General features: G+C 36.6%; 1 protein-coding gene across 1 annotated transcript in view; it reads left to right on the forward strand.

Annotated features, from left to right (window-relative positions):
• The window catches only part of SLC16A9 (solute carrier family 16 member 9), a 28,477-nt gene extending 15,963 nt beyond the window's left edge, over positions 1-12,514 (forward strand). The window contains exons 3-5 of the mRNA XM_049790534.1: positions 8,114-8,209; positions 10,937-11,851; positions 12,262-12,514. Coding sequence (XP_049646491.1) covers positions 8,114-8,209; positions 10,937-11,851; positions 12,262-12,440 — 1,190 coding nt within the window. The 3' untranslated portion in view covers positions 12,441-12,514. The remainder of the gene's footprint in view (positions 1-8,113; positions 8,210-10,936; positions 11,852-12,261) is intronic.
• The last annotated feature ends 1,354 nt before the right edge of the window (positions 12,515-13,868 follow it).

Consider the following 13,868-nt stretch of genomic DNA (forward strand, 5'->3'; position numbering starts at 1 on the left):
TACCTCTTTTAGAACTCTAAGCTACAGATTACATATCCAGAAACAAGTATTCTGTATGCAATTCTTGTAATAGCATAGGCAATTCTAACTGTTGGTTAGGATAATATGTATATATACATAATATATAATTATATATATGTAAATATTTACATTTTATATATATATATATATATATATAGAGAGAGAGAGAGAGAGAGAGAGAGAGAGAGAGAGAGAGAGAATATTAAACCCACATGACCCATGGCCAAGCTATAGATCTCTGCATTTGAGAACAATGTTTTTCATGTACCTACCGGTCACCAGTATACCTTCTTTTCATGCAGACTACCATGCTTAGTGAAATAATTCAGAAAGAAGGGACAGACACAGGAAGATCACACTCATATGCAGGATATAAAAGAAAAAAACAAACCCAGCCACATTGTATGTACATGATACCCCCCCAAAAAATAAAAAATGATGGGCCAGAAGAACTGGTCTAAGGTAGGAAGATTGCCACAAAAGGGGATTGCACTTAGGACAGAGAAGGGACATTTTATGACAATGATACCTGGAATTGATCACTCTGGACAGGAACTGAGTGCTGAAATGAGGTAAAATGATATGTATTTCAGTAAAGGTATCGTAGACCGCAATGCCTAAAAGGAAAAAAGAGATAGAAGAAAAGTGTTTGTCATAGAGGTAGACTGGGGGTTGGAGCGGGAGGAAAATTGGGGGCATTCGTTGGTGAGAAGTGAACATTGGAGAAGGGATGGGTATTGGGACACTGTATGACTGAAAACCAACAACTTTTTAACTGATTTCTTTTTCTTTTCTTTCTTTCTTTCTTTCTTTCTTTCTTTCTTTCTTTCTTTCTTTCTTTCTTTCTTTCTTTCTTTCTTTCTTTCTTTCTTTCTTTCTTTCTTTCTTTCTTTCTTTCTTTCTTTCTTTCTTTCTTTCTTCTTTCTTTCTTTCTTTCTTTCTTTCTTTCTTTCTCTCTCTCTCTCTTCTTCTTTCTTCTTTCTTTCTTTCTTTCTTTCTTTCTTTCTTTCTTTCTTTCTTTCTTTCTTTCTTTCTTTCTTTCTTTCTTTCTTTCTTCTTTCTTCTTTCTTTCTTTCTTTCTTTCTTTCTTTCTTTCTTTCTTTCTTTCTTTCTTTCTTTCTTTCTTTCTTTCTTTCTTTCTTTCTTTCTTTCTATCTTTATTTTTCTTTTATCTTTCTTCTATCATCTATCTATCTTTCTTTCCTTCTTTCCTTTTATTTCTTCTTCTTTTCTTCTTTTCTTTTCTTTCTCTCTTTAATGTGATGACCAGTTTCCCTCCACACCATTTGCTGAAGAGGTTTTTCATTTTCTACTTCATACTTTTAGCTCCTTTGTTGAAGATTAACTGTCCATGTAACTGACATATGTCTCTGGGATATTACTTCTATTCCATTGATTCAAGAGTCTATCTAGGGGCTGGAGAGATAGCATGGAGGTAAGGCATTTGCCTTGCATGCAGAAGGTCAGTGATTTGAATCCTGGCATCCCATATGGTCCTCGGAGCTTGCCAGGAGCGATTTCTGAGCATATAGCCAGGAGTAAACCCTGAGCGCTGCCGGGTGTGACCCCAAAACAAAAACAAAAACAAAAACAAAAAAAGTCTGTCTATATTTCAGTACTGCGGTGTCCTGATTACTATAACTTTAAACTATTTGAACAATGAGGGGGATAAAAAGCCTCCCATTTCTTAACCCAGGATTTACTTGGTCATTCTGGGAGGTTAATAATTCATATAACTTTCAACAACATTTGGTCTAAAAAGTCATGGGTGGGGTCAAAGTGATAGTGAAGAAGTAGGCCATTTGCCTTGCACACAGCTGACCCAGAATAGACCTGGGTTTGATTCCCAGCATCCCGTATGGTCCCCTAGGCCAGGAGCTATTTCTGAGCATATTGCCAGGAGTAAGCCTTGAGCATCACCGGGTGTGGTCACCCCCCTCCCAAAAAAAGTCAAGGGTATTTTTATATGAAGAGTATCATTTGAATGATCTGTTTAGGTGTGCCTATAACTAGAAAAAAGGTTTTCTAGGATATGAAACTCCTCTGGCTAAAAAGAGAATATCCTGGAATCAACCACATCTTCTAACCCACAGTCTATTTCATACCCTTAATGGCTATAAATTTATAATGCTATACTAGAATGCATCATTATTAGAAAAAATTTTGTAAGAATAATATTGAAGGGATAAAATAACATATATTGATGTTCTATTGAGGTCTAATTATATATAAAAATAAATACAAAATGAAAGGATGTTTAACCCCCATATCCCAAAACAAAAAGATGATTGGAGAAATAATCCAAGGTTCATGTGTTTGCCTTCATTGCAGTAGACTCTAGTTTGCTCCCTAGCTTTTCAAAGTCAGAGCCAGAAGTAGAGTGAACCCTGTTGGGTATGTCCTACTCCGCATCTCCCTAAAACAGAAAGGCTAATTTGGGGGTATTTTTTTTAATTTGGGGACACATCTGGCAATGATCAAGCATTACTCTGGACTCTTTGCTCCTGATAGTGTTTGAAGGATCATATAAAACGCCCAGGATTGGTCCTATGCAAGTCAAGCACCTACCTGCTGTACTATCTCTCCTACAAAAGGAAGACTATCTATCTATCTATCTATCTATCTATCTATCTATCTATCTATCTATCTATCTCTATCTATCTATCTATCTATCTATCTATCTATCTATCTATCTATCTATCTATCTATCTATCTATCTATCTATCTAATTTTGGGGTCACATTCAAAGGTGCTCAGGGCTTACTCCTGGCTCTGCATTCAGAGATCATTCCTGGTGGTGCTTAGGGGACCAAATGGGATACCTGGGATTGAACCTGGGTCAGCTGTGTGCAACACAAAGCCCTACCTGCTATGCCAGGAAGAACTATATATGTATATTTTTTTGGTTTTTGGGCCCCACCCATTGACGCTCAGGAGTTACTCCTGGCTATATGCTCAGAAATTGCTCCTGGCTTGGGTGACCATATGGGATGTCGGGGATCGAACCGCGGTCCATCCTAGGCTAGCATGGAAAAGGCAGATGCCTTACATCTAGAGCCACTGCTCCAGCCCCCAGGAAGAAAATTTTAAAAGAACTCAGACCTTTTTCCAAGTATTTACACATGTTCAAATATTTTCTTTTGTTATTGTAAAAATTAAATGATTTTTACATGATTTTATATATATGATATATACATTTTATATATCTGATAGTTCCTTATTGATGTTTTCTTTGCATATACTGAGTAAAAAGTAATATATTAGGCTATGTTATTATGTTTTCTTATTTATATATAATTCTTATCAGTTGAATTTATCTAGAATTTATTCAGTTTTTAGAAGATTATCAAAAATATGAAAACAAGGCAGGCAGTTTAGTGTGATTTGCTCAAAGCATCATCCTTCAGTTCATAGTAGATTTAAACTTATTGAACCTTTTTCCAATTCTGAATTTATGTTATTTGCTTTGAAATTTTAGAAATATTAAATACTTGCTAAGTTAAAATAACTTATATCCCATTTAACAGAAAAAATAGCATGATTAATTGAATAACAGATAAAATGATTTTATCAAATATATGTATATATACATATGCACATGCATACAAACATAAGTGTTTATAATGATGTTTACATATAAATGGGATATAAGATACAGAGAAGAACAGAAAATTGCAAAAGTGATAACCACAGTAAAAAATGATCCATTATGGTTGAAATGAATCAATATGACTTCAAATGGGGGTATGTACAATGAAGTTATGAGAAGAGATAGAATAACTTTATCAGGAAAACCTATTCACCATGATTTACTGTTTTTATTGAAGAAATTTTCCATAATAACATCATATAAATAATAGATATGCATCAATATAAATAAACATCTATATATACTGCATTAAATATACCACCAAAAGTCCATTTCTTCACTATGTAACAAACCCTTTTATTCATGTTTTGTTTTGTTTTTTTTTTTGGTTTTGGGTCACACCCGGCAGCGTTCAGGGGTTACGCCTGGCTCTATGCTCAGAAATCACTCCTGGGCCCAGAGAGATAGCACAGCAGTGTTTGCCTTGCAAGCAACTGATCCAGGACCAAAGGTGGTTGGTTCGAATCCCGGTGTCCCATATGGTCCCCCGTGCCTGCCAGGAGCTATTTCTGAGCAGACAGCCAGGAGTAACCCCTGAGCACCGCCAGGTGTGGCCCCTCCCTCCAAAAAAAGAAAGAAATCACTCCTGGCAAACTTGGGGGACCATATGGGGTGCCGGGATTTGAACTACCCTGCTTTTGCATGCAAGGCAAACACCTTACCTCCATGCTATCTCTCATGTATTTTTAATGTTTTTTAAATTATTCAATTAAACATTGATTATGGCAGCATGGATATACAAGAGTGGAAATGTTTATGTACATTAGGAACATTACACCACTACACCCACTGCCATAAGTAACAACATCCTGCCACCATGGTCTCTTGGACCCTTTAAGTCCACCTCCTTCAGTGACCTACAATTTATGAGTTGAAGGATTTTCATTGTCTATTTTACAGATTATTTTATTTTTCAGGAAAGGTTAGATTTTTTTTTTTTGTAGTTTTTGGGTCACACCCGGCAGCGCTCAGGGGTTATTCCTGGCTCCAGGCTCAGAAATTGCTCCTGGCAGGCACGGGGGACCATATGGGGCACCGGGATTCGGAAAGCTTAGATTTTATCACTGCTAACAAGTCTTACCAGTTATTTCCTTGTGGGTTTCTTTTCTTTTTATGAAGAGGGGGCATCCTAAGCTGTTCTTAGGAGTTTTGGAAAAACCACCTGTGATTTTCAGCCAATTAGGACTGTTATTTTAGTTCAAGGACCAGAGAATGTGATGCTGCTTGAATCCTGCAAGGGGTGTTTAGGCCACAAAGGAAGTGCTGGGGCCATCAGGACTATACTCAGCTGGCATTGGGATTTGAACCTGGTCCAGCATTTGCTTAGATATGGCTTAGCTACTATTTCCTGGTATCCCCTTGGCTTATTTAAAGAAACTGTGGTACATATACACAATGGAATATTATGCAGCTGTCAGGAGAGATGAAGTCATGAAATTTTCCTATACATGGATGTACACGGAATCTATTATGCTGAGTGAAATAAGTCAGAGAGAGAGAGAAAAACGCAGAATGGTCTCACTCATCTATGGGTTTTAAGAAAATTGAAAGACACCCTTGTAATAATAATTTTCAGACACAAAAGAGAAAAGAGCTGGAAGTTCCAGCTCACCTCAGGAAGCTCACCACAAAGAGTGATGAGTTTAGTTATGGAAATAACTACATTTTGAACTGTCCTAATAATGAGAATGTATGAGGAAAATGGAGAGCCTGTCTAGAGTACAGGCGGGGGTCGGGTGGGGCGAAGGGAGACTTGGGACATTGGTGATGGGAATGTTGCACTGGTGATGGGTGGTGTTCTTTACATGACTGAAACCCAAACGCAATCATGTATGTAATTAAGGTGTTTAAATAAATTTAAAAAAATAAATAAAAAATAAAAAAAATGAATATGAAGTACCCAAATCTGGACAAAAATATAAATTGCCTATTAGATTTTTTTTTAATCAAATACAAACAGGGTTGGGAGAGGTACAAGGTGATGTGGTTAATTTAGCTGGCTATTAAAATAATTGCATGAGGGTTTCTTTTTTTAAATAATTGTTATAATTGAGATGAAATGCTTTGAAAATTTTTGTCCTTACATGAGTGGTGGGTAAAAATGATTTGGCACCAATAGTTTTTATTTTTATCTGTGCTAAGGGTTTTACAGTCTGACTCAATTTCATACCACCAGTGTAAATGTGAACAAGGGAAAAGCAGATAACATGTTATTATTATAGAAATATTTTTTACTTCATAGACTTTATGAAAGAGGTTGGAAGCCTGGGGGGCCCTCTTGAATGACTGTTAGCTTAAGGTCATCCTGATATAAATGTGAGAAAGCATTGTATCACCTTTTGCTTTTTCAAAAGTTTAAAGAAAAGGCATTTAAAATTCTGTCACATTTTTTAAAAAGTAATATAGTCTTATCTGAAATCAATGGCCTTGAAATCATTTTCAAAGCATTTTTCTTTTTTGTAGTCTAAGGTTAAAAGTTCAAAAGTTGCTGTTTTCTGGCATTGGCATTTAGTAATCAGAAATGTCTCCTTTCCTTGTCTTTCATGTCTAATATTTGACAGAGCCCTGACAACTAATTCACATAAAAAGCAAGATTCATTCTCCCTCCAAAAACTCTTTGAAGTACAGTCTTAGTTCATAGTGACATGTCTCTGACTTCATGAAATTGATTATACAGAAACACAAGTGTCTTGAAGCCATATGACAACTGTATGCATCAATCTCTCCTGTGGTTTAGTGGTTGTATTTTCTTCTTAATTCATACAAAAGGATGCTTTATATTTGAAGGCTTACTTAAAGTGATTTTTAAGTGTATCTCATTTCCTCGGTAGGGGGTGGGTAGAAGAGAATCCCCAGGCAGTGCACAGGGCCAGCCAGGGGCCAGTCCCAGTAATTCTCCTTCAAGCAGGTCAGATGTTTCAATGTTTGTGATCTGGAGGGAATCTGGAAGAAGAGGTGGAAAATGCCAAAATTATTTGTTCAATGATCATCTTCCCAGCCCCTATTGCATTTTTAGGATGCTTTTATTATCCAATAACAAATGATTATTTGAGTCTTGTGTTATTTTAAATGACAGTTTTCTCATGTCCCACTATTTTGGTAAGTCCATGTGTGAAAGAGAAAATAGTAATTAAAAGTTATGAAAAAAGGTTTTAAGCATATACCCAATGACTTAAAATTTAGTTTTTAGACTATGGTTTCTGTGTTTATAGGGTGCACTTCAAAAACTTATTATTTCTTTATGTAGAGAAGAGTAAAAAAATATGAATTAGAAACTAGTGGAAAACCTTATCAGATCAATTTGAAATATAAGGTGCTGGGCCCGGAGAGATAGCACAGCGGCGTTTGCCTTGCAAGCAACTGATCCAGGACCAACGGTGGTTGGTTCGAATCCCGGTGTCCCATATGGTCTTCCGTGCCTGCCAGGAGCTATTTCTGAGCAGATAACCAGGAGTGACCCCTGAGCACCGCCGGGTGTGGCCCAAAAACCAATATATATATGGTGCTTTTTAAGGAAGGAAAGATAAAACTAATAAGGAGGAACCTTGAAGAATTTGGAAAAATATTTCTTTAAATTAAAAAATACTTTAATATTAAAAGTTTATAAACATACTTGATTCAACTTTGTGTATGGAAAATTTTAATCTAAATTAAAACATCATGGTTTTTTACTCTAAATGATTATGTGTCTCTAAAAGATAGACTTACATATATAAATTTTACCTTGAGAAGATATGAGAGACCTTTAGTACCAACTCTAGAACACTTCAAGTGTAGATTGGGCTGTGCAAGCTGCAAACTCTAGCAAAGGAACTTGAGATAAAGAGATTGAAAAATTATTTGGAGAACTTTGGAGGACTAATTGAATTGAGGTCAAGGGCTGGAAAAGAGATCTAATTAGGAAAGCATGATTTAATCTTGTGTTTGGTGTAGAAGTTAAAAATTTTCTCCATTATCCTATAATTTCTTCATTTGAATTTTTGTTTACATTCATGTTTCAGAAATTGAATTGTTGGTTTTCTTTTGTTTCTTGTTTTTGATTTTTTTTTTTTTTTTTGCTTTTTAACCACACCCAGCAATGCTCAGGGCTTACACCTGGCTCTGCTCAAGAATTACTCTTGGTAGCGTTGGGGGACAATTTAGTATACTAGGGATTGAACCCTAGTTGGCCACATGCAACACCTATCTACCCACTGTACTATTGCCCTGACCCTAAGAAATTAAATTTTTAAAAATTTGACCCTGGCCATAGGGTGGGTGTAGAACGAGAATTGAGGATTCCCAAATGTTTATATTCAAACTATGAAACTGACTTGCAAGAATTCTAGGAATTCATATTCTGAATTGAGTTAGTTTGCTGGTATCTTCCATTAGAGATAATTATATTTTTGCATTAAAGTGATAAAGCATGTCTGAATTTATATAATTTATTTTTATGTTTAGGTCTTGGATGTGGTTTATTATACACAGCGACAGTGACCATCACATGCCAGTATTTTGACAGCCGTAGAGGTCTTGCGCTTGGATTAATTTCAACAGGTACCTCTTTAAAATACGTTCAGGTTTGCCACTATGCAGCCTTCTGATCAGTTAGAAGAACCAAAAAACAGGGGTTAGGGATATAGTATAGTGGATAAGCACCTGGCTTGAATGTACTCTGGCACTGCATGTGGTCTGAGTCAAAAGTACAGAGCTAGGAGTAAGTACTGAACAATGCAAAGTGTGGTCCAAAAACAAGCTAAAGAAAACAAAAGGTTTGAAGCACAGCTTAGTTCAACCAATTGCTTTTTGACTACCACCCAGGTAACACCATATAAAAAGTTCCAATACTAGAAAAAGATTTGGTTTTATTGGGGGTGATGTGTCACACCATAGATGTTAAGGGCTTATTCCTGATTCCTGACTCTGCGCTCAAGAATTACTACTAAGGTGCTTGAAGAGTTATATAGGATGCTGGGATTAAACCTAAGTTGGTCGTATGCAAGGCAAGACTTTTTGCTGTTTTATCTCTCTAGCCCTAGATATTTTGTCTTCCACAATATATAGGGGTGTGGCTTCAAAAAGAAAATGAAAAATATTCTAGTGAGCTGGGGTAGAGATGTAGCTCAGAGGTAGAGCACACATTTTGCATGTTTGAATACCTGGCTTGTATCCCAGTAAACACCCACTCAAACAAACCAACAAACCCAAACCCTAAGAAGCACATATATATTGATATATGTGTATATACTTATATATAATTGGATTATTAAATGCCCAATATATAATACCCAATATACAATTAAAATATATATAGAGAGAATATAGTGAAGAAAAAATATATATGGTCCTAGTAAAATTGGAATCAAATGCTAGCTAAGGACCTTGCAAAGGGGCAGAAATTATAGTAATAGTACAAAGGGTAAGATGTTTGCATTGTATATAGCTGATCTGAGTTTGATCCCCAGCATGTCACGGGGTTCCCTGAATTCAGGAATAATTCCTTTGTACTAACAAGTGTGGCCCTAAATAAAAAACAAAACATAAAACCAAAAGTACTAAAGAACTAAAGCAGGGGCCTCAAACTCAATTTACCTGGAGGCCGCAGGAGGCAAAGTGGGGGTGAGGCAGGGCCGCATAAGGGATTTTGCTTACCAAATATTCGCAATAAAAAATCGCATTAGTAAGAAAAAAAATCGCATTAAACATTTGCAGACCCCGAATGGAACTGCTCGGGGTATGCGAATGTTTAATGCGATTTGTTCTTACTAATGCGATTTTTATTGTGATTATTCGGTAAGTGAATAATCGCGAATACTGCGATATTTGAAGGCCGGCCAAGGGTCACAAAATGTTGTACGGAGGGCCGCAAGTTTGAGATCCCTGAACTAAAGAGATAGTACAGTAGGTAGGTCGCTTGCCTTGTATGCAGCCAACTCAAATTCAATCCCCGGCTCCCATATGATTAGTCCTCTAAGCACAAAACCAGAAGAAACCCTGAGCACCACCATCACCACCACCACCACAATAACAACAACAACAACAACAACAAAAAGAATCTTGTGAAAAGCAGCACTCATGTAAAGAATTCCTGAGGAAAATAGAAACGGAGGAAGAATTTTAGAGCTTCCAAGGTCTGAAAGATTTATGCTGACTTCTATACACCTCCATTTATTGTGAAACTTAAAATTTAAGATCAGCTTACTTAAATGTACATAATAAATAGATAGACTTAGTTGTGTGCTTCTTTCTCATGTGGTCTTTCTTGATGTTATTTTAAAATTATTTTGATTTTAAAGTATAACGTTAAAATTTAAATAACCAAAATTTTGAAATAAGAGCTATTTGAAAATGTTGCGAACTAATTGAATGGGTGTAACTTCCCATGCAAGTATACTTGATGTAACTGTGCTTTAAAAAACTAGAGTACTGGGGTCAGAGCAATAGCACAGTGATAGGGCGTTTGCCTTGCTTGTGGCCAATCTAGGATGGATCTGGGTTTGATACCCAGCGTCCCATATAGTCCCCCAGGCCAGGAGTGATTTCTGAGCGCACAGCCAGGAGTAATCCCTGAGCATCACAGGGTGTGGCCCAAAGACCAAAAATTACAACAAAACAAACCAACAAAAATAGAGTAATTATGCAGTTGTATAGATGTGTAAAGCAGGGACATTTGTTAACTTGTATGCCCTTTGAAATTCCACTTTCCTATTTGTTCATTAATTTTAATAATTAATTTTGTTGTTTCAGTAACATGTTTATCAAATCCCTATAAATATCCTAAAATTAAAACATATTTCTTATCTCCTGGAGTCCAACTAATTGTGAATCTTAGTTATGCCATCTCTCTCTCTCTCTCTCTCTCTCTCTCTCTCTCTATATATATATATATATATATGTATATATATATGTATATATATATGTATATATATATATAAACCTTTGTTAACTGTTGTACATTTCTTACCCTTTTTAGCCCTGGGTCACTTCATACTTATTAAAAAATAATTATAGGACTTACCTAATATCATCATAGTGATTAAGTAAGATCATGCAATTTAATATGCTTCACAAAGTCTTCACTATAAATAATTCTTTTAATTAACATATTATTAATGTGATTACTCTGGCCATTCATTAGTTTCAGTATTCTTGTTGTGATTTTAACATGAAGGTTCCATAAATTCCAGTGTCAAAATAAATTGGCTGTGATACTAATAATGCTTGTCTTAAGAGCCCCAAAGCAGAAAAGATTTAGTTTGATCAACTCCCCATTTCTTTTTTTAGGTTCCAGCGTCGGACTTTTTATCTATGCTGCTCTACAGAGACTGTTGATTGAGTTCTATGGACTCGACGGATGCCTGTTGATTGTGGGGGCTTTAGCTTTAAATATATTAGCCTGTGGCAGTCTGATGAGGCCCCTTCAGATGTCGACTGGTCCTGTACCTGAAAAATCAGTTCTGGAAAATGTACCAGATAGATACTCCATCTACAACGAAAAAGAAAAGAACCTGGAAGAAAACATCAACATTCTAGACAAGAGATACAGCAGTGAGGAATTGTGCAAGAATTCAGTTGCCACTGGGGACTGGAAACAAGACCATGTCCTTCAGAAAAATTCATCTATGACACAAACAAAAGAGAATGAAACGTACAAAAAGAAAGTTGCAGAACAGACATATTTTTGCAAACAGCTCGCCAAGAGGAAATGGCAGTTATATAAGACTTACTGGGGAGACACTGTGGCTCTTTTTAAAAACAAAGTCTTTTCAGCCCTCTTTATCGCAATCTTTCTTTTTGACGTTGGAGGTTTTCCCCCTTCCTTACTTATGGAAGACGTAGCACGAAGTTCAAATGTACATGAGGAAGAGTTTATTGTGCCTCTTATTTCCATCATTGGCATCATGACAGCAGTCGGTAAACTACTTTTAGGGATACTGGCTGACTTCAAGTGGATTAATACTTTATATCTCTATGTAGCTACCTTACTCATCATGGGCCTGGCCTTATGTGTCATTCCACTTGCAAAAACTTATGTCACTCTGGCAATTCTTTCTGGGATCCTAGGATTTCTGACTGGGAATTGGTCCATTTTCCCATACGTGACCACCAAGACTGTGGGAATTGAAAAATTGGCCCATGCTTATGGGATATTAATGTTCTTTGCTGGACTTGGAAACAGTCTTGGACCACCAATGGTTGGTAAGATATTTATTCATCTTAATGTCACCCCATTTCAGAGCTCTTTGTAATATTTTCAGCTGTAGACATTCATATTGCAATCAAAGCACAAATGTACACAAGGTAAGTCTGCAGGAAGCGTGTTATGATAAAATGGCTTCTTTACAATCATTTTGATATGGTTGAAAAAACAAGTCCGTTTGTGCTGAATTTTGTTTTTATTTTTATCCTTTATATTGGAGACATGAAAATACTCTCTTATTTTTGTCGAAATATTTGAGATTTTCTTTTCCTACCCCCCAATAGGCCACTATGAGGTGATATACATCCTAATCTATAACTGGGTATAAAATTGATGATGAAATCAATATATGGGGTTCTATTTGTATGAGTTTTATTAAATTAATATTTTTTTCTTATTCTTTTTTCAGGTTGGTTTTATGATTGGACCCAGACCTATGACATTGCATTTTATTTCAGTGGCTCCTGTGTCCTCCTGGGAGGTTTAATTTTGCTGCTGGCAGCCTTGCCCCACTGGAATGCATGTAACAAACAACTCCATGATCCAAATCCAACAGTCTTTTTGTATAAAGTTGCCTCTAATGTTTAGAGAAATATTGGAAGGCATTACTAGACATTTTTCACATAGAGAAATGCCTCTCGGACTGATTCTGAATGAACTTTTTTTAAGCACACTCTATTTCCTCTGAACTGTATATGTAGCCTCAATCTCCTGTATTTCTGAATGGTTTTATATCTCTTTTTTTTTCTAAGAAATGGGACTATTATATTTTACAAAATATTCATGAGTTCTTGACATTGTAAGTTCTGGCCAGCTTCAGAAGTCTTTTTCTGTGTAAATGTAAAGAAATAAAATGTGTCCGCAGATTCCAATAGTTCCATTGCAAGACACCCAGAGGGGAATCTTCCATTTTTAAAACTGAAGAAGTAGCATGATGAGATCTGTGAAGGCTCTAAGGGCTAAATCACTCTCTTCTTTATTAGACGAGCTAGGAAATGAAGACTCCACACCTGCTAGGAAATAAAGGTGGCATCTAAAAAAGCATTGAGAATTGCAGATAGTCGAGAGGGTAAGACAAACGTTTGCCTCGCATGCCCTGAACCTGGGTTTGATCTCTGGGCTGCATTTGGTCCCCAAGCACAACTAGGAGTGATCTCTGAGTGCAAAACCAGAAGTAAAATGCACAACCTAAACAAAGAATTGCAGTGGACCAAGCTGGCCATTTATCCAAAAGGATATTTCAATTACAGTCACCAATTCCTTTTTTTTTCTTCTTTTTTTCATTTGTTTGCTTTTGGCCCACACCTGGCAGTGCTCAGGGCTTATTGCTGGCTTTGCACTCAGGGATCATTCCTCGCAGGCTTAGGGGACCATATGGGCAACCTCCCTACCCATGGTATTATACTCCACCATCACCAATTCTTAAATTATTTTTTGTCTACCTTAATGAAGCACATTTTTTTTTTTTTTTTGCTGCTTACTGAACTTGCATTGTTTCTGTTCCTAAGCTGTCTGCTGAAATGCAGGCACTTTTCACATAGAGGAGTAGTTACTGTAGCCTGTCTTCATGGTTGGCTGCTGTAACCTCACTCATTTTTGTTTGTCAGCAGCTGCTCCACCGAGATCTCCTAGGAAATGCCGATTTTACCTGTTTCCAAGCTGGAGCTGCATATTAAACCATTCTGTCCTGACAAATGAGAAACATAAATTTGCTTCAAGCACAGCGGGAATGAACTGCAAGTCCTTGCATGCCTTCTCAATGAAGCATGTATTTGCAACTATTAGATTTTTACCATTATCAAAACTTAATTCAAAGGCAGAATGAGAGAGAGAGAGAGAATGTGTGTGTATGTGTGTGTGTGTGTGTGTGTGTTAGAGAGAGAGAGAGAGAGAGAGAGAGAGAGAGAGAGAGAGAGAGAGAGAGAGAGAGAGAGATATGCTGATCTATATGGGGCATGAGAAAGGAAAAGGAAAATAGGAAATTGAAACCCTCATCCAATTTCATTCAATCTAAGA

The sequence above is a fragment of the Suncus etruscus genome, chromosome 17 (genome assembly GCF_024139225.1).
Source record: "Suncus etruscus isolate mSunEtr1 chromosome 17, mSunEtr1.pri.cur, whole genome shotgun sequence".
In the NCBI taxonomy this organism is placed as follows: Eukaryota; Metazoa; Chordata; class Mammalia; order Eulipotyphla; family Soricidae; genus Suncus; species Suncus etruscus.